Below are 19,726 nucleotides of genomic sequence, written 5' to 3' on the forward strand. Positions count from 1 at the left end.
CCACACAATTGAGGGTAATAGGCATTTGTGTTTGGATGAGCACGTTGTTTGTTGGATGGGTTATGCAGGCATACGTCGTGGTCACTCATGTTGGCCTAGAGCTATGCTATCTGACATGCATATTATTTGGGGCCTGCATGCTGTGTGACTCATGGCATTTACATCTTTGTGGTGTGGTATGTGTCAGGTACGGCATTGCCTTGCAGCAGGCATCTGCATGTGTCTATGATGCGTCTGCTACTTTGCTGGGAGTGTGTGTGTTGGACCATGGCTTGACTCTTTGGACTGACATATTGGTTGACTTTCATCAGACTCGGCATTACAGTGTTTTCTTAGGACACTCACCTCCATCGGCCGATGTTGTGGCGCCACACTCCATCTCGCCAACACCTTCTATCCCCTCCATTTCGATCATGCTGGCGCAGATGTCCTCCTATGGGGTCAGCTTGATGGGTGAACTGGGACCTCCTCCTGTTGCCATTGCCTGGCTCCTGTTAACTAAGAGTATATTTCTTACTCTGAGTCGCAAGTCATCCCAGCGCTTACGGCAGTCTTTGGTGGTGCGTGGGGTGTTTCCAACAGCACTAACTTTCTGAGCAACAAGTGCCCAGATCTCCTTTTTTTTTAAATTGCCTCCCTCTTCATGCTGTTGGCAAAGACTATTCAAGCATGCTCCTGCAGTGTCCCGGCCAGCATCTCCAGCTCATCCTCGTTAAATCTCTCCTTACGCTGGCGGGCAGATCCCTTCTTAAGGGCCTTGGGCATTGTGGTGTGTTTGGAGAAGTTATTCAGACAAACAGCAGAGTCCCACAGGTCCTGTGTGGTGAGGAAGGCAATGGATTGTGTTTTTAAAGATGGCAGCCGTGCTCCTTCCTGTTCCTGTGCTATGACGCTACTTCCGGTTCCGCTTATTTGCGGTGACCGTTATTAACGGTGATCGCTAATTACGGTCACTGCTATTAGCAGTCACCGCTATTGCAGCATTGGTTCATGACGGTAGTGCTATCTGCGCTATGCATGAAGCCGCTAAGGGCATAATTTGTGCCTTTAACGGCATGGCGGTAATGCCCTTACCGGTATGGCGCAATGCTCATGCCCGTGAAGTCGTAATAGTCCTCTATTAGCAGACTAATGACTGCCCGGACGCGCTATTTACGCCATGCCGGTAAGGACCGTTACTTACCTCCAACCTCGGAATGACCCCTATAGTCTCGTCATGAGATACTTTCGAGACCGCTGAGCTAGGCACCTTGCTGTCTGAGAAGAATTGGCAGAGAAAAAGAAATCGAATACAGTTCATTAAAACATACTCATGGTGCTGGGTACGTTTTTAGAAGTATGCCTGGCAGCGGGTGTGAGATGGGAGCTGGGGGGCCAGAGTAATGGGGTTTTGGTTTGAGGGGCACGTGACAGGGAACCAATCAGCAGATAGAGGTTCTGGTGATCCAAGGGTGCAACACTGTAAAGTGTCCTCACTGATGTCAGTGGGGCACATCATTGGTCAGACTCAATGAGGACGTCTTGCCCAGTGCAATCTCAAGATGCCATGCCCAATCAGTACGCAGCATGTTATCCATTTGTATATTGGACAGTGCCAACCAATGACTGATCAGCATCATAACGTAATTGTGGGGCAGTGTGGGACGAGCTGTGACTTGGGGTGTTAATGTAATTTTGTTCCAAGAAATGGTTTATTCAATAAGGGTCGTCTAAGGTAAAGTACACTATAGGCATCTGATGTAGTTCCACCAATCAGCTCAGGTGACCTGCCCCAAAAATATAACTAAAATGGTATGTGTTAATTTTGAGACTTGAGTATAAAAAGTATAGCTACAGTGGCAGTGACAAGCTCATTTCATTCAGTTCAGTTCCACAGGGCTATCTGAACCGTATCTTCCATCTGTTTTGGGTCCAATAAATCTGTGTTAATTCTTGCTTGTTGTATGCTCCTTTTTGTATTACTTTTTTCCTTTCCTGGGATTGCTTTTGACAGAGGTCGCCTGGCACGCTCCTTGACTCGAACAACCTCCTAACAGCCTTCGCAGCACCCATCCACATACCAGTCCTACATGGGTCGCTAGCAGGGCCTTAGCCAGCCCTACATACCTCGTACTGGCCAAAATGCACACACACATTCTAAACTTCTCTGACCAATCTCTCATACCTCAGACTTCGGTCCGCCAAGGCCATTCACCTGCAGCCCTTTGAGGCTATACCAATGGCACTAACAGCTATACAATTGCCATATTACATTACATGCAATCCGAGTTTCTTCGTAAAGTCCTTTCAAAGTTTCATCAGGCACAGGATATTGTGCTGCCGGCCTTCTTTCCCAGTCCCACCTCACGTGAAGAGGAGCAGTGGCATAAATTGGACGTACAAAAGTCTGTCTTGGCCTTCCTGGACATAACAGCGTCTTTTTGACAGTCTAACAGTCTGTTTGTGACATTTGGGGTTTTTAAAGCCTGGCCTGAAGGTATCAGTCACTACGATTAGTCGTTGGATTGGGCAGGCCATTGCCATGGCCTATTCTGGGGCAAAGGTCTCTTTGCCGCCTTCTGTTCAGGGTCGCTCTGCAAGGGGCATGTCGACATCTTGGGCGGAGGCAAGGCGAGTGCAGTGCAGATTCGGGAAATCTCCAGGGTGCCTCCATGGTCTGACCCCAAAATGTTTACCAGCCACTGTCACCTCAATGTGTACATGCAAGAGTTTCCTTTGGGGAGGGGGTGTTGAGTGCTGAGACTCCCTCTCAGGGGTGATTTGGTGCGGTGTTCCGAAGTAAAGCTGGGGATGGTTAGTTGCAACTGCACACTGGTTTGTCTATGTTTTTGGTGTTCATGGATCACTTTTTCGATGCTGTCTTCGGCATGCCTCACAACTAAGTACTGGGATGAGGAAGGGGGACGTGAAAGTAATGGCCCGGTTACTTACCATTAGTCATCATTACACCTAGTAGGACTCTTCCTTGTCACAGTACTTATGACCTTCCTGGCCTGCCCTTCTGGGGCGTGAAAAACCTTCTATGATGTGTTAGGGGGTATTGCAACTAACATGTTGTGGGGGAGTATTGTACTCTCTGGAGGGGTGAGGCTGGTATGGGTGTTAGTTAAATGATTAAATGGATTCCTCAGATGGAGGTTGAGAATGTCACAAGTACTGTGATGAGGAAGAGTTGGACTAGCATAGCTCCCAACTCACACGCTTTTGGCGGGTGTCACCCGCCTTGTAAACAGCGGACTCACCCGCCAAACCTCATGCACGCACATTCATTTCAATGGGCCTCTCACCCGCCAAAAGTAAAATCGGGAGTTTTCACCGGCTTTTGCGACATAAATGGTTGAGAGCTATGGACTAGGGGTAATAAAGATTACCGGTAAGTAACTAGGTCATTACACTAGTAGATCGTTTACAGCTCCAAATAAATAATTCTCTGAAAACTGCTTTGAAAAAATACTGCGAGGCACATTGAGTCCAAAGTTTGATGGTAAGGCTTGTGCTAGCAAAGAGATCCCAGTAGGATGTGTTTTGAGTGGAAGAGGAAGTAAGTGGGTGGGAATGGCCATGGGGATTATGAGTATGTAAATAAACACACACCACCTACAAGCATTGTATCCATCCTTATATGACATGTCTCCATAAATGTACTGTAATACAAAACTAGTCACGGGCCACAAATATCCAAAACTAAAAATAGCCGGGTACCAACTGTCACGTCACTGACGAAATGAGGATTCATGTCACGGAAATGCCGACTCGTGTCATGAGGTTTTTTAAAATGGTAATATTTTACAGGATTCGTCTTTCTTCAGTTTCCATCGCCTGCAGGAAAAACTAAGAGCAAATGATAGCCACCACCGAAGTCGAACGTAAATTCCCTGCCTGCAGCCTACAGAATGATTGGCGGCTCTTAATAAATACTGTTATCTCTTTTAAAAATTCAATGAGTACGTTTTGAACTTGAAGTGCCACGAGGGGAGCTTGGGTTTAGGGGGATCTTATAGGAAAAACGTCAATGGCGAGAAGAATGTGCCTCATTCCCAAAAATCTCTTTTGACGTTTCAGTGTTTTTTGTCGCAGCCAAGACACGTACTCCCATTGGAAGATGGCCACGATCTCCGCACTCCAATGCGTCACTGGTCTACATTTTGATTGGCTGACAGGTGAACGTGCCTGCCCTCTAAAACGTGCTGTCGCTGGCTTGTATAAATACCTCACACGTCACGCAACTGCTTTCTCTATCCAGTGGGCTCCTCGCTTGAAATGGTGAGTGAAACGCAGCGCCTAGCAGCCGGGCCCGAGACCATCCACCGAGTATCTCAGCCATCCGCCCTTGCAGCAGTCGTCACCGTCTTACACGCTTTTAATAAAGTGTATAGCGGGCGATGAGGGTCCAATTCGAAGGGTACTAGCGAAATGTTGACTCCCCTTTCCTCCCTCGCGTATTGGATCGTAACTCGGCTGTTTTAACAGCGATGGCAACCTATACATTGCGTCTAAATTAGGTTTTGCCCGACGGTTGTTCACGTTAGTGTGGTTACGTATCCTTCTACACTTTTCATGATAACACGCCTGTGTGGTATATTTCGGTCCGATGTATGATTTGGAACAGAAAATGACTTGCCACACGTTTGTTTTTACGCAATTTTAATGCAAATTTACCAATTCGGGTCATTATTCATGAGCGGTCGAACATTCCTTTTACTGCTTGCAATAGTCTTATTCTGTCAATTTTAAGTGGCACATATGGGGTAGGAAATGTAACGCGGTGTGAGCGTATAATTGTGCACATTGTTCTAACCCTTTCTCTCTGACTTGCAGTCTCACCGTAAGTTTTCGGCCCCCAGACATGGGTCCCTGGGCTTTCTGCCGCGCAAGCGCTGCCGGCGCCACCGTGGCAAGGTCAAGAGTTTCCCCAAGGACGACCCTAGCAAGCCTCTTCACCTGACTGCCTTCCTTGGATATAAGGCTGGCATGACGCACATCGTGCGCGAAGTCGACCGACCTGGTTCAAGTAAGTGTTGCACGCTTTAAAGGGGACGTGCTTTCTACGTGTCAATATAGTTGGCTTGGTTACCACAAATGTGACGGCTATGTGTCACTTGCTGCAGTGCACGGCCAGACCCAGTTGCGGCATGAGCTGTTTCTGCGGGTCTGACCTTGTCTCGCCCACCATAAAGTTACCCCAGCGCTTGTTCAAGGGGCTAACCCACTTGATAGTCCTTTCACCATACTGAGAGGACTGTGATTAACACGTGATGACCCATTGATTGAGCAGTCTTTATCTGAGAGCAACCTCTTCGTTATTCTGTAACTTATTTTTAATCTTGCTTCGTACCTGGAACTGAATGATGATAACCTCGACGGGCGGTCAGGATGAATCGCCTTTGGCGGTCACTGCTGAATGTCGTGTTCTGACAAGTTCTGGTGGCCTGTTAAGTGTGCCTTCTTGCTAATGGGTGGTGTCAAAATGTAGATAACGGGTGGTTTTTACGTGGAGTGAAGGACATCTGGAAGCCATTTGCAATGCACAATTGATGATCATAAACTGACCTATTTCAGCGGGTCTCTTGAACTGAACATCTTCTCTCTTGTAGAGGTGAATAAGAAGGAAGTAGTGGAGGCCGTGACGGTGGTGGAGACCCCTCCTATGGTTATCGTGGGTATAATTGGTTACGTCCAAACCCCTCGTGGACTACGCACTCTGAAGACTGTATTTGCTGAACATATTAGCGATGAGTGCAAGCGCCGCTTTTACAAGAACTGGTGAGTGGAGAGGTTATTTTGTTAACGCGTGTCCTTTCTGGCATTGGGTGGACACATGGCAACTTCTGCAGTATCAGTGTGATTTGGAGAACTTGCCATATTGACCTTTTTGACAAGGATGGGGGGGAAAAGGTTTCCTACCACTGCGTTCTTGCAAGAAAGTTCATCCGATTCTAATTTGATTCCCGGAGTAGGAGCTACATCCTTTGTGATGGGTGTCTGCCAGTATGCAGAAACTACCACTGGGGAAGCGCGTACATGTATGTGCACTGCAAATAAACTCTCACATGAGTAGTGTGAGCACACTACTCTTGCCCATTCTGTAGGATCCATTATGTTACGATGTGTCGTAATTCTTAACCTTCTCAAGTATGCTCAGTTAATGTCACTCATGCATACTCGTAAGGCGCTAGTTGGCTTCTGGTTTATTTTTAGGCTTCCGAGGCTCTTCTAGGGTAGAAGTGGGAGTTGAATCTGACCCAGCAGTTATGAACCCTGCAATTCTTCATACCGAACCCGTCCCACCAATGCTATAGCTCTCATGCCCCTTCAGACGCTTGACGTCGTAGTGCGCTACGTGGGATTTCAATAACTACAATGCTGTATATAGACGGCACATTGGCTTTGTGCCATAGACACTCCTTTTTAATATCCTGTTCCATTATAATGCTCTGCCTCAAGCACAATTCTGGTCCTCACGTGAGACCCATTGTCTAGGACGCTCGCAACTGGCCTATTGCAAAGAGGGCTGGTGAGTGGTCTGCACCCAGTCTCTCTGGGCCTGCTGAAAAATGCAGTCTGCATAATTCCAGGGGGTGCAATGTCCATTATGATTTAAAGAAAAATAAATGCTAGTCATTTAAAGTGGACCTGGTGTTTAGACTTCCACGCCTGGGATAAATGGGCGTGAGTGTACATAAAACCCAGACCTCTTCATCCCTGCATTCCAATGTTTTGCCGAAACTGGGTCCATATCCAAAGCAACTGGATGAATGCTTGACTGTGAGGGGTGCTTTGACTGAATTTTCCAGATCCGAACTTGAGAAAATCTACAGTACAAAACTGTAGCCTGGAACTAATGCTGCAAGATACTTAGAATTATGTGGCTTTGGTCCTATTAACCAAGAATGTCCACCTCCCTTAAACCCCCAGTGAACAGTGGTAGTCGAGCTTTGGCAGTGTTGCCACTGGACAACTTTCCAAGCTTCTTAAAACATTGACACGAGGACCCTTGATTATGAGGACCCTTGATTATGAAGTGGGTTGCCTGTTCTACTGAGGAACCCTGCTCAGCTATTTAGGTTTGAGTCTGCTGCAGTGCTGTTTGATTATGGTATGGATTATGTTGTATTTGATTTTCATAATTTCTGGAATGATGGCAGCTCCGCTCAGCTTTGGCCTTCACAGTTCAATGCCTGATGAGCTCCAGGCTCCTCTTGCTGGTGGTAGTTCGTGGAAACCTAGCAATGAGCCAAAACCCTTGGCTGGTCATCAACTCCTTCCACTCGCTGGTGCGATGAAGGGTTGTGCCAACACTCTTGCTCTGCTCCCAAAAGGTACAAGTCGAAGAAGAAGGCGTTCACCAAGTACTGCAAGAAATGGCAAGATGACGAGGGGAAAAAGCAACTGGAGAAGGATTTCAGCAGCATGAAAAAGTATTGCCAGGTCATCCGGATCATCGCTCATACACAGGTGGGTTAATGATGCTTCCTTGATCAACTCCTCTGCCCCAATGAGGTGTAACTTGGTTCTTTAACGCCATTTCTAGCCTCCTCCAATCCTAGTCCTGTGCTGGCAGGTCTCCAATGTCCCACCAAAGCCACGTTGTGCCAGTGTCTTTCGCCTAGTGCCATATTTGGGTGATGGGATTACAGATCTGGGATGATGATAACATATCGACGGGCGGTCATAGGTTGTCGCCTCTGGCGGTGGTTGCTGATTGTCGAATGCTGACTGATCTGTTATATTTACTGGGAAACCCTTGGAAATTGCTTCCCACATAGACATTACATTGGTTGTAAGTAGTTGAGCAGTAGTTTAGTTCTTGCGTGTAAATCTGACCTAGCCACGTCAGGGCCTACCCCTCCTGATCTTCTCACTTGTTGATCAACAGATGCGCTTGCTTCCTCTTCGCCAAAAGAAGTCCCACCTCATGGAGATCCAGGTTAATGGTGGCACTGTTGCAGAGAAGGTCGACTGGGCTCGAGAAAAACTAGAACAGCAGGTGGCTGTCGGTGGTGTCTTTGGCCAGGACGAGATGATCGATGTCATTGGAGTTACAAAGGGCAAGGGATACAAAGGTGAGACTCCTGTGTGAACTCCATGGTGGCATTTGATCTTCGAGGCGTTCCAGGGTATGTTCTATGATGAAGCCATGGAATAAATGCTGGGCACAGCATCTGAAATGCATGAGGAACTGTTCCATGCTGCCTTCCTTCTGAGAACAGCCTTGGCCTGTGCAATTTCAGTTGATCGCGTGTAACCTTTAAAACGGCTGCTTAATCTTACGTTTCTTTACACTAACTTTAAATACTGTGGGCGTGTGCACTGCATGCAGGGATGTGAACGTCTAGATGTAGTGTGCTCTCAAGCGTCCCGGTGTGCAGCACGTTCTTCGCTACTAACTATCCCATTTTTGTGTCCTAGGTGTAACTAGCAGATGGCACACAAAGAAACTGCCACGCAAGACCCACAGAGGTCTGCGAAAGGTGGCTTGCATTGGAGCTTGGCATCCAGCCCGTGTGGCCTTTTCTGTTGCCCGTGCTGGTCAGAAAGGCTACCATCATCGAACGGAAGTAAACAAGAAGGTATGCCCAGTTTAATTCGGTTCCTGTCGCCTAGCTTTGCACCCAGATTGGATTATTGCCATGTAATGATACACGTTTTATCCCAGATTCTTAGGGTACTGCTAGCGTTCACTGTCCATGGTGGACCTTTCTATTGGCCTCCGGTGGGTCTTGCACTAAGGAGCGGTTCATGATTTCACTGGTTCCGTTTATCTAACAATTTCCTGCAGTTCGTTTTGGTTGAGCTATTGCTTATTGTAGTTTGGGTGAACATGCATCCCGCAGAATTGAATCGTCTGCGCCATACCAAGGCTGCTTTGTAATGGTTTCGGACAAAATGCATGGGTTCAGAATGATGCAATACCACTTGAATGTCTGGCATCACTGGATGGACTTAAAACCTTTCAGACCAGCCACATGCTTGCAGAGACCAGTTTCTATGCTTCTTTTCAACCAGAGAAATAATTTCTAAAATCTTGCATTGGTCAAAACCGCACAAATTAAATCGGGGAGTAGACTGGGATGAAACCAAACACATTCTTGCAATGAAGAGTCTCCTAATGTATAAACGACTACAATTGTCGAATATCCTCATGGTCACGAGTTCTCTGGTGTACCCCCTATGTTTTAAAACCTACTTTTGCACGATTGTAAATGGACGGCTGCGGACCGTGATTGTTTGTTAGCAAAGTATATCCTCTAATCTGTGCTGCAGGAATCCACTCATCCCATATTCTCCTTTGTAGATCTACAAGATTGGTCAAGGATACCACACGAAGGATGGCAAAGTGATAAAGAACAATGCGTCTACTGACTATGACTTGTCTGACAAGAGTATTAACCCCCTGGTGAGTGGATGGACTGCTTGGTGTGCAGTTATGGCATTGACTTAACCCTGCAGTTCCAAACCTGGGTATAGTGACCTCTGGAATTGTGTCAAGTTTGAAGTTGTAATAGTTGATTACATGGGTTGCAAAACGTTTTGAGCCACAATGGAGAATTTAGGCCGTCGCTATAACCACAAATAAAATATTGTACAGGTAAGATTTTATGCCAACTAGTTTCAAAGTGCAGCTTAACATTTCCCAGACGCAGCTATAACACTCATATGTCCATTGAAACGTTGGTGTCATCAATACACTCCTGTCTGATCCAGTCAATTTTTCCATGCATGTTAACTTTGTCTTGCTCCTACTGTCTGTAGCCATTGCCTTGATGCCTCTGGGTTTAGTGTGATTAATAAATGCAAATTCCCATTTCCTCGCCGTGGTTCGAGTAGTCTAAGCTGGCCATGTTGCCAGAACTAATGCTGAAGTTACTATTCCCTCGTCCGTAACATTCACAATAAATTAGGAATCCCTACATATTAACTTACGAACCAAGGTGGTTGCACTGCCTTTAGTTGTGTGCCCTGGAGCATGCTGCTGGGCATCAAAGGGGCTAACAAGTGAAGTTCGCACAGACTTACTTAATGAGCACCCTTCAGCTTCACCAGGCTACTTTACTAACCACATGATACCTTCTTCGGTGTCTCAACACCCAAGCCCCTAATTATGTCGGTGGTCAACGTCGTCCCACGTGTGGCTGGGGTTATTTTTGAAACCTGGGCATGTCACCAAATAGGTGTATGTCTTTAGAGTATTGTGGCGTTGATCATTGTTTGGTCTTTGCTCAGTTGAGCTGCTAAAACTAGGGATTCATAGTATTTTTCTGCAAGAAGCTGGTTTTAGAACTATAGAATTTATGTAAGTAGTGGATTCATAACTCTACGTGTCGCCATATTTGACCCCAAATGTACTGTTTTAGAGACTGCCCTGCTCTTCTGTGATGAAGCCATGGAAAGCGCACTGGGCACAGTGCCTGACTTTAGCATGAGGAATGTTTCCATGCTGCCTTCCTTCTGAGATGAGTGGGGTGGAACTGTGCCAGGATTAATCTGGGCACCTTGTAGCATTTGGACCACCAGGTGTGACTTGTGATCTTGATGGTTTTAGGATGTTGCAGTTTGGCAGCACCATAATCTCGCATCTTTGTCTCCTGCCAGGGTGGCTTTGTGCACTACGGTGAGGTGACTAATGACTTCATCATGCTAAAGGGCTGTGTAATTGGGACCAAGAAGCGAGTACTTACTCTGCGAAAGGTGAGTTATGATAACCATCTGTACCTTCCCGAGTCTTGCTGCGTGGAAACACTTGGCTATGTTTTTGGTTGTGTGAAGGATGGGCAGAATGACTATTGAGGGAAATTAGTTGGTGGCTGTAACTAATGGCATTTATTTCCTCCCCGCACACCCTTATCTCCAGTCACTCCTGGTGCAGACTAGCCGACGTGCCCTAGAGAAGATTGACCTCAAGTTTATTGACACCACCTCAAAGTTCGGCCATGGCCGTTTCCAGACTGTGGAGGAAAAGAAGGCTTTCATGGTGAGTTGGTGACTGTTCATACTGTACAGTTTGTTCATAGGGGCTGCTGCTTATCACTTTTGGGGTAGACTTGTTGGCCAATGCTGCCGAGAGCTCAGTTAGCTTGCATCCGGAAATTGCATTGGAGCATGATTTGGGACCACCCTGTCGACTGTTAATCATTTGGCGTGGGTGTTTGCGCATCAGTGTGGGGGGGAGGGGGTGTAAAGAAACTGATATGTGGACCTCGGATATTTGAGCTAGCCTAAATAGTCAGTGACTGCTCATCCACCAGTAAAATTGTGGATTCCGAAGTATAACTAATGCGAATGCTGAAATAACCCTGTGCTTTGTTTTGTTCTAGGGACCACTCAAGAAGGACCGTGTCACCAAAGAGGAGACTGCTTAGATATTTGGGCCTCTGTTGATGTGGTGCTCTTGTCTGACTTGGAAATAAACCTTATTTTTGAAATTGCTCTTTTTTTTTTTTTGGGAAAGGGTGCGCTAGGTGAGTCCGATTAAGGTCAGCATCTCTAAAGGTTAACAATACCATGTTCCTGGCCCCCCACTACATTTCTTTTCAAGAAAGACCTTTCCAATGCAGTTAAATGGGTTGTTCGATTTTCGTCTTGTAAGATCATATTTGTGTTTGGAGAGCCTGTCCTATTAAGACTGGCATTAAGGGCATCACTATTTTTCTCCTGTCTCCACAACCTGCTTTTTCAGTTAGTTGAAAGAAACTGGTTGTGCGACATGTGATGGCAGCTTTGATATCTCAGACTTGCATCGCACTAAGGTAGCCGAATTTGGATTGGAATTCACCAATTCTATGCAGGCACATTAATTGAACCCGATAGTAATATTGCAGGTGCCTCCCAAATGGTCCAAGAGCTATGCTATTGGATTGCCCAGAGCCATTGTTTTAGTTATGCCTAGTGAAAGCAGAACCATGTTCCTGTAAGGTTGCATCGAATGGTGAAATATGTACGGGTGAATTGTGTGCAGTGTGGTGATGGTCACTAATGGGGGCGTTAGAGATGTGCTCTGGCGGTCCGTGTTGTGTGGGCATGGTGTCCAGCGTCGTCCAACGGACAGAGTATTAAAAGTGGTTCCTGCTGCTAGGTACATCTGCCTAATGCCACTGCCACACATCTGGAATCACTTGTCCAGCCACTTGCATCGCAATTTTTGAGCCAACAGCATAAGCTACGATTTTTTTTTTTTAAGCCCTTCTGTGGGCCAACCATTCCTGCCTATACCCCTTGGACATGTCGCCCCCCGCCCCTGCCCTCCTGCAGTGCCCATAGCACTCCACGTGAAGGTTGATGAGCACTGTGCAGTACACAACTGGAGCCATGTTATCTTTGAGAGGTGAGCCATGAAGCATCAGCTCATCTATGTACACTTGCATGCAGGCAGCCCAGGAACATGTAAACGATGCTAAATTCATATTTTGGAATCCCGTTTAACAGCGAGCTAGTAGGTGCATGCCAGTAGACCCTTCCTAACTCTTGCCATAGTCTGGAAGGGGGGACAGTGCATTGCAAGAGAATATAACGTCTGCTAGGGCACTTGGTCGCACCATACGACTGGAGCCGAATGCAGCACGTGCACAAAACCTGTATTTGTTTAGCTTATTCTGCAATTGCTTGGTCCGTTGGTGTGCAATAGGCAGTTGTACTGCAGCAGTTACCACGGTACACTTTGGTGTACGTTGTAAACACTCCCCTCCCCCCCCCCCCCCCCCCCCCCCAAGCTGGTTAGAATGTAGGCGTCGGGTGGTGCAGAGGGAAATTGCTTCTTAACGCAATGGGCACCATATTCCTTCAGAGCACAATGTATATTGGGGAAGTTTTTTTGGGGGCGGGGGTTAGTCGTTTTGTGTTGGGTCCTTAAGTTTGCAAGTGTGTTCAGCCGTGAGCTTTAATGATCGCACCAACAAAGGGTAGGTTTATCTGTAGATGAGCATGTCTTTGGCTTCACCCTTCTCATGTACAGTAATTTGTATTCGTGGTGCGCAAGATGCATTCTAGCCAGTTAGATTTCCCCGCCCCTTTGTTTAGTTTATTTGTAGAGTGCACCTAACCCTGAGGTAGCTGGGATCTAGAGTTCAGTTGTTAGGTATAATGTACTGGGTTGGTTAGGCAATTAATTAGCTGCTGACACGCGTTACATATTGGTCAGCAGGCTACATGAAGGAAAGATGTACATGGAGCCAGAGCGCATAAATATAGATACGGTTGAGTTACATAAATAGACAGTTGGGAGAGCAGGCAGAAATTCAAAGGGAGCGGCAGATTCAACTGTTAGCTGTGCTGTTCATGGAGCCATGATTTTTACTTTGGCTCTAAAGGCCCAGAATGAGGGTTTGGGCCTGGCTAAGACCAGGAAGCTGGACCCTCCTGAGGGTTTCAGATTGAACTTCACAGTTCTGTTCATGTGGAGACTTGGTGGTTGATGGGTGTGAGCGTGTATACAAGGGTAAACCACAGGTTCTGGCCTTTAATAAAGCCTACAGTTGGGTAGCACAGAGGCTTGTTCGGGGTGAAGAAGCAAACGGGGTTTGGGGTGGCGGTGAAAGGGAGGGCTCCACAGTGCCAGAGCTCTAACTCCGCACTGGAGGGCCATTGGTGATCACTGCTTTAGTAGTGATGACTGGTTCATAACACAGTGACCTTCAGTATATGTGCAGTGAATACTGCCCTAGTGTTTTTCCCATTTGTATGGCTTCAGTGCTTCATGGTAGGAATCCCCTGAGGGACTAGTCAAGAATGGGAACATTCTTGGGGAAGGCTTGGGAGTGCGTGCATTTGGGAGCAGGTGCAAGTGGAGCTAGGTCACCTGGCCTAAGCCCACCCACCTGGTGCCTTCCTGGTTGCTGCCCTTTATCCCTACTCAAGGGGCTCTCCAGCCCCTTTTCCTTTGTAGATGGGGGGGGGGGGGGGGGGAGCAGGTGCAAGTGGATCTGTCACCTGGCCTAAGCACCGCCCACCTACTTAGCCCGTCCCATTCCTTTATGCTTTTAACCTGGACCCAGGGCCCAAACACCTGCTCAAACAGCAGGTAAGCATGCACCAAATGTGTTTACTCTGTCGCCACAATCTTCAAACGTTATGACAATCTGCCCGTCAACTTCTCCAGTGCTGGGGTGAGGTGCTCTGGGCACAGTAAGTTGTGAATTTGTAGAAGTTTTATTCTCGTACTGCAGCGTGTGAGGTTTGCTCACTTCACTGCTCCTTATCGCTTGTGCCCCCATTCTCCAGCCTCCTGCACGTTTTGCTTTTCCTCATTGACTGCCTTGTGTATTGCTTTGTGTTCTGCATTATTCCTTCTTGGGTTACAGTTGTTACTGCTTTGTTCTTTTTGTATATTCTGCTGTGCTCCACCCTCCTTTAGGTTGTCTTTTTAATGACTGCTCTGTTCCTGATGTCCTGGTAACCTGCTTACTGGGCTGTCTTGTTTTCTGCCAGCTCTACCATCTGCACCCCTTCTTGTGTCCATTCCCCCTTTCCTCTTCTAACCCCCCACCCCTTCCACCTCTGTGCTCCGTTTCTCCCATCTTTTCAAACTGCTTCGACTATTCTGCTCTCCTCACTAAGTCCTCTAAGTCAGTGTCTGGTAAGAAGTTAAAAAAGGATATCCTGGTCGCTAAACCAGGCCTCCCTATCGGTGATACCAGTGCTTCCTCTAGACAGACCCTTGCTGACATCCTCCGTTGTTCCCTTGCCAGACCTATGGACTCTTCATATGGTCTCTGCTCTCCTTGCTCACATTCTCCCATTAATGGTGACACCTAGTGGAAGGCCATCATTTCGCTTCTCAAAGGCCATTCATGTTTACATGAATGGCACTGTCTTTTTAAAAAAAAATGGGTAATGTATAAACATGCTTAATACCCAGAGGTTTTGAAGCGTGGACCCGGGGATCGAACCTGTTGCTCCGTGTCTTGCTTCCAAGGCTGATGCGTTGCCCCTGAGCTTGGTCCAAGGCTCTCGGGCCAACCTTCTCTGATAGACGCTTCCCACACCTAATCTATTTCCTTTCTTCCCCTGCTGTCCCTTCTTTGGCTTCCTTGGCTACCTTGCACTCTCCTCCACAGGGCATACCTCTGATCTGTACCCCCTCCCTGGAAGTCTTTAAAAAGTTGGCAACTTCCAAATTGCCACTCAACTCGCTCAGTTGTCATCTGACATCTGCCGCCTCCTGGAAGAACTTGGGACATGGTTCATGGCCAGCTGTCGCAAGCTTTGACACGCTCCTCTCTGCGCCCAGATCCAACCGCTGTAAGGGCTGTAGCCTGATCTTCCCGAAGTGGATTCCTGCCTCATTCCTATGCAGGCCACTTCTCTTTCGAATGCCTTGTCTGCAAGCGCTCCTGGCCATGCAGAGTGGCTACTATCGATTGGCCACCTCTGAGTGGGTGGACCTCCTCCCTCATGGCCTTGACCACTCCTTGGAGACTTTTAACATACACCTGCAACTCTTTCTATTCTCCCCTCTGGCCTGACTCGCTCTGCAGGGCACAATATTTTATTAATCTGGACCTACTGTCTGCACTTACCCTTGCATTTGCTGGCAGCACTTGTGATTGGTTTGATCCCATGTACAGCACTGCCCTGTCCCCTGGCCTCCCCCCTCCCCCTCGTGTGATCTCAATGTCACTTGGCCTAATAAGATTGTTGTCTCTCCTTCCTCTGTTCCCCCTTCCTTTCCTTGTTGCGCCCTGAAACACTTGTGTATATGCATGTTACAAATGCCATATCATTTGGCCAAGATTAGGAATTGGCAGGTGTTGAGCCAAATCTGGTGGAAGGAGCGAAGCCATTGTGTCCAACTAGACCGAATTTGGTGTAGCTGCGTTCTAGTGTGTGGCTGGATAGCTGCCTGTACTGTGGCAGATGCCCACTGAGTGGTGAGTTTGAAGCTCAGGTCGGCTTTTCTTTGCTCTCACTGTGCTGCTCTTCTAGGTGTGATAGATCGGCTACCCTCAAAGTCCTCTAACCACAAATAGACTGCCTATCTTATACCGTTGTGGCAGGCAGGCTCCCTAAAGATCTAGGGATTTTCTAGCACAATAGACTGGCTTCTCTTCGTATTACTCTTGTAAATTCCATAATGGGCTACTGTTGGGCATCTTCTAGTGCAGGATCCTTCCCAGCATATTTCATGTATTACAATGGTTAGATCTTTTAATTTGCAATGGATAAGCTGCCATCGTATACTCGAGCACGATACAGGTTAACGTAAGATGCTGCCCAAACTGTCTGCTTCTAGACATATCTGGGCGGGCAATCTGTCTAACCTTCACCGATCAAAGTGAAGTAGCAGTTCTGGTGCTGTACAAATGTTATCTTCAGTTCTAGGTGTGAAAATGTCTCTGAAGTAGTTGGTGCTTTCTTTAGATTGAACAGGGCATGCTGGCCTAATGCATCTTGCGTTCGTAATAGACAGGTTGTTGTCCTTGAGCTTATGATTCCAGTCTCGAACATTCTGAGCGCTTTATATGAGCAATTACCTTTAAATCTTTGACAGGAGGTGGTCTACCATGTGTACAGCAGAGGTGGGCTGTAAGGCATTCAACAGTGCGTATTTCGTGCCCTTGGTGGTTATCCTAATACAGTTCTTTGGCCAAAGGGCTACATCAAACTGTAAACAGCCTGCATGCTCCAGTTGGTGAAGTGGGCAGATGTGTTGTGTACACGTGCCTGTGGATGGGTGTGCAGGGCAGGTGTCAACAGCCAGTATCCGCCTGTGATGTGTTGGTGTTTAAATGTGAGTGAGTGATGTATGTGAGTGAAGTAATTGGGGGGGGGGGGGGGGGCGGGTATGGGTGGGTGTTTCAGGTTACCATAGGGAAAAGCCAATTTTTGAGTGCTTTGCTGAAGGAGAGGTATCGGTGCAGTGGATGCCAGTTCCAGATGGTGGGGCTTGGACGAAGAACGAGGATCCTGCTGGGGGATAACTAGGAGGAGAGCAGAACCAGATTTGAGGTTCCTGGTGGGTTGATTGTGTTTATTCCGGAGGAATTTGGGTCCAGTGTTGGGAGTGCATGTTGCTTTATAGGTAGTTTGCTGATTGGGAGCCAGTGTAGCACTGAGTTCAGGGGTAATGTTTGCTTGGTGCGAGGCTAAGGAGGAGGCTGGCTGCAGTGCTTTGGTTGAGCTGCTATACCTGAGTGGGTTTGCATAGTCTGTGGGAGGTGATGGCAAGGATGGCAAAGAACTGGTGTGGCTAGGTGAGGAACGGTAAGATTTGCTGGCAGATTTTTCGGTGGAAGAAGCAGGTTGTGGACACTTGAGTTGTTATGCTGGAGGAGTAATAGATTAGAGTCCAGCGGGCAACTGAAGTCTTTTATTTTTTGACACCATTAGTGGCTGTTGGCAGGGTGGGCCCTAGGGAGTGTGGCCAGTGTATAGGTTGGAGAAGGAGAGTTGATTTTCCTGCACAATAATGGTATCTACGTTTGGTGGTGGGGGGGGGGGGGGCTGACTTAAGCATTTTGAGGAGGATCTGGGCGTTTTCTGTATGGTTGTCGTCTTAGCTTGAATATTACTTTTGGATTCTCCCTTTCTGGTGGCTGTGACTCCACTATTGTAAATGTCCATGCTTGCTGTTTCCTTTCCTGACCTTGGCCCTATTCCTATATTACCCTTGGTTTTCACTGCTTCATCTGGGTCACCTTTCTGGATTGCAGCTAGGTGGCGTGAGTTCCTCGTGCAGTTGCCTATTCTTCTCCCCCGGACACCCTGTAACTAGTGCTCTCTACCGTGAGCTTCTCGAATTGCTACTTGATCAAACCCCTCCCCCTGAAGAAAACATTTAACAAGGCACTCCTGGTCTCCAACCCTGGATTGCCCATTGCTGACACCTACATAATTGCTTCCATACATTGGGGCTGTAACCTCTACAATCCCTTGCCTACTTTGCACTTACACAGAGCTGCACTTAGGAGCGTTGTTGCCTCTCCCTAGCATTTCTCCCATTCTCATACGACCCGATTGACACAGGCCTAGTAATAGTGTCCTGTCTTCCCTCACCTGTTGCGCCTGGGAACACTTGTAACATGAATGTTATAAATGACTTGTATTCCTCCTGATACTGTCCCCTCTCTGGACCCTATGGATTTCATATATGCTCACTACCCTCTCTCCTGCTTCCTCTTAATCCCATTAATGGTAAAAGATGTAAAGTTCTCGTCTGCATCATCGTCTTATCAGAACGGCACTATCATGGTCCAGGTCTCTTGGCCCACCCTCTTTTTGACATGTCTCCCTGCCTTTCCTCTGGCCTCTTTGCTCCCTCCAATCGGCGTACCCCACCTCTGAAAACCTTTAAAGGTGGCAACTAGCTTCCCTCAACTCTGGCTTGCTGTCAAACACTCCCGACAGCTGTCATCTTGAAGACTTTGTCCTTGGTGGCATTGCTCTCACTGAGACGTGGTTCAATGCTAGCTCTCGCTGCTTTTGACACACTCCTTCCTGATGGCTACAAGATACTCTAGAAGCTCAACTGGTCTGGTGGCGGGAGTGGCCCTTGTTTACCATGAATGGGTCCCTGCCTCCGCCATACCATCTCATTAGTTTTGAATGTCTTGTCTGCAAGCTTTGCATGTTCCCCACCCGTCCCGCCCCCCCCCTTGCTGCTTTTTACAGGCCTCCTGGGTTGTTTTTACCTCCCTTCCTTTTGCAGTCGGCTGACCTATTCCTACAAGCTTCTCCTCCTTGTAGACTTCAATATCCATCTGGATTCTCCTGATGTGGCCACTTTAATAACCACACCCTTTGTGTCTTGCACCATTCTTCCCTCTAGCTCAACCAACTCAACTGGTCACACCAATATCTCAGTCTCTAGCCCTCTTTCTACTCCCCTCTCCTAGTCTGACCTTTCTCCTCTCTAGCTCCTGGGGTCCCCGGCTAAGCCTCTTCCCACACTGCCAGTTTCCTTCAGTCATTTGACTGATGAAATGAATGTTGGTGGCTGCTTTTGTCGCCTTGTTTATTTCCCACCCCTACCACTCTTGCACACAGACAAGGCTCTTGATAACCTTCACCTCTCGACATAATTTCCCCTCTCTTTAGGATCTGTATGAAGCCTGCCTCCAAGTGCAATAGTTGGTATGATTCCAACTTGACTTCATTTAACCGTGAATGCAAAGTTTCTGAAACTGAGATCGCTGGCTTCTAGCACTTTCTCTGACAAACTGCCCTGTTGCCTGCTCCAAAGGCAATACAGAATCTATATGCTCCAAAAAATGGCTCATATCCAATCCAGCATTGCTGGGGCAACAAACGCTGCTGAACTACAAGGAACTTGACAATCCTATTGTACTCTCCACTTACCTTTCAGGCCATCTGCACGGTGCTGGCTGCCCATTTCACAACCAAACGCTGGCCAGCCTGTCCTTCCCACTTACTTGCCGTCCCCTTAACCGTAGCACCAGATGAAGTCACCAAGATGCTTGTGAGTCTCCTCCAAACAGGTGCTTCCCTGCTCCAAGGACACAATTGCCCCTCTCATCCCTCCATGTCGGAGTTCATTTGCCACTGGTGCCTTCACCCCTCAAGCACTCCCTTGTGTGCCCCCCTCAACAGACCCTTCCTGGCTAACTATCTCCACTACTCCTGGAGCAGTAGGTCATCTCCCAACTAATCCATCACACTGAATCTGTTGGCTGCCTTCATGACCACCAGTCTGGCTTTGGGCAGCCAGAAACATGGAAACTGCTCTCCTGAACACCTTTTTGATGACTTTCTCTCACATCTTGACTCTCCTTGC

General features: G+C 47.6%; 1 protein-coding gene and 2 non-coding genes across 3 annotated transcripts; all 3 read left to right on the forward strand.

Moving 5' to 3' along the window:
- Positions 1–4,160: 4,160 nt before the first annotated feature.
- Positions 4,161–11,423, forward strand: RPL3 (ribosomal protein L3). Its single transcript, XM_069652952.1, has 10 exons — positions 4,161–4,263; positions 4,819–5,011; positions 5,595–5,763; positions 7,320–7,455; positions 7,877–8,063; positions 8,410–8,570; positions 9,296–9,397; positions 10,594–10,689; positions 10,853–10,972; positions 11,316–11,423. The coding sequence occupies exons 1-10, from the start codon at positions 4,261–4,263 to the stop codon at positions 11,358–11,360; spliced, it is 1,212 nt and encodes a 403-aa protein (XP_069509053.1). The 5' UTR covers positions 4,161–4,260; the 3' UTR covers positions 11,361–11,423.
- On the forward strand, positions 8,119–8,211 carry LOC138448257 (small nucleolar RNA U83B). Its single transcript, XR_011260097.1, has one exon. It is a non-coding gene; the product is annotated as a small nucleolar RNA U83B (small nucleolar RNA).
- On the forward strand, positions 10,366–10,460 carry LOC138448256 (small nucleolar RNA U83B). The gene has a single exon (XR_011260096.1). It is a non-coding gene; the product is annotated as a small nucleolar RNA U83B (small nucleolar RNA).
- Positions 11,424–19,726: the final 8,303 nt, after the last annotated feature.

The sequence above is a fragment of the Ambystoma mexicanum genome, chromosome 3q (genome assembly GCF_040938575.1).
Source record: "Ambystoma mexicanum isolate Mex_15411 chromosome 3q, UKY_AmexF1_1, whole genome shotgun sequence".
NCBI lineage: Eukaryota > Metazoa > Chordata > Amphibia > Caudata > Ambystomatidae > Ambystoma > Ambystoma mexicanum.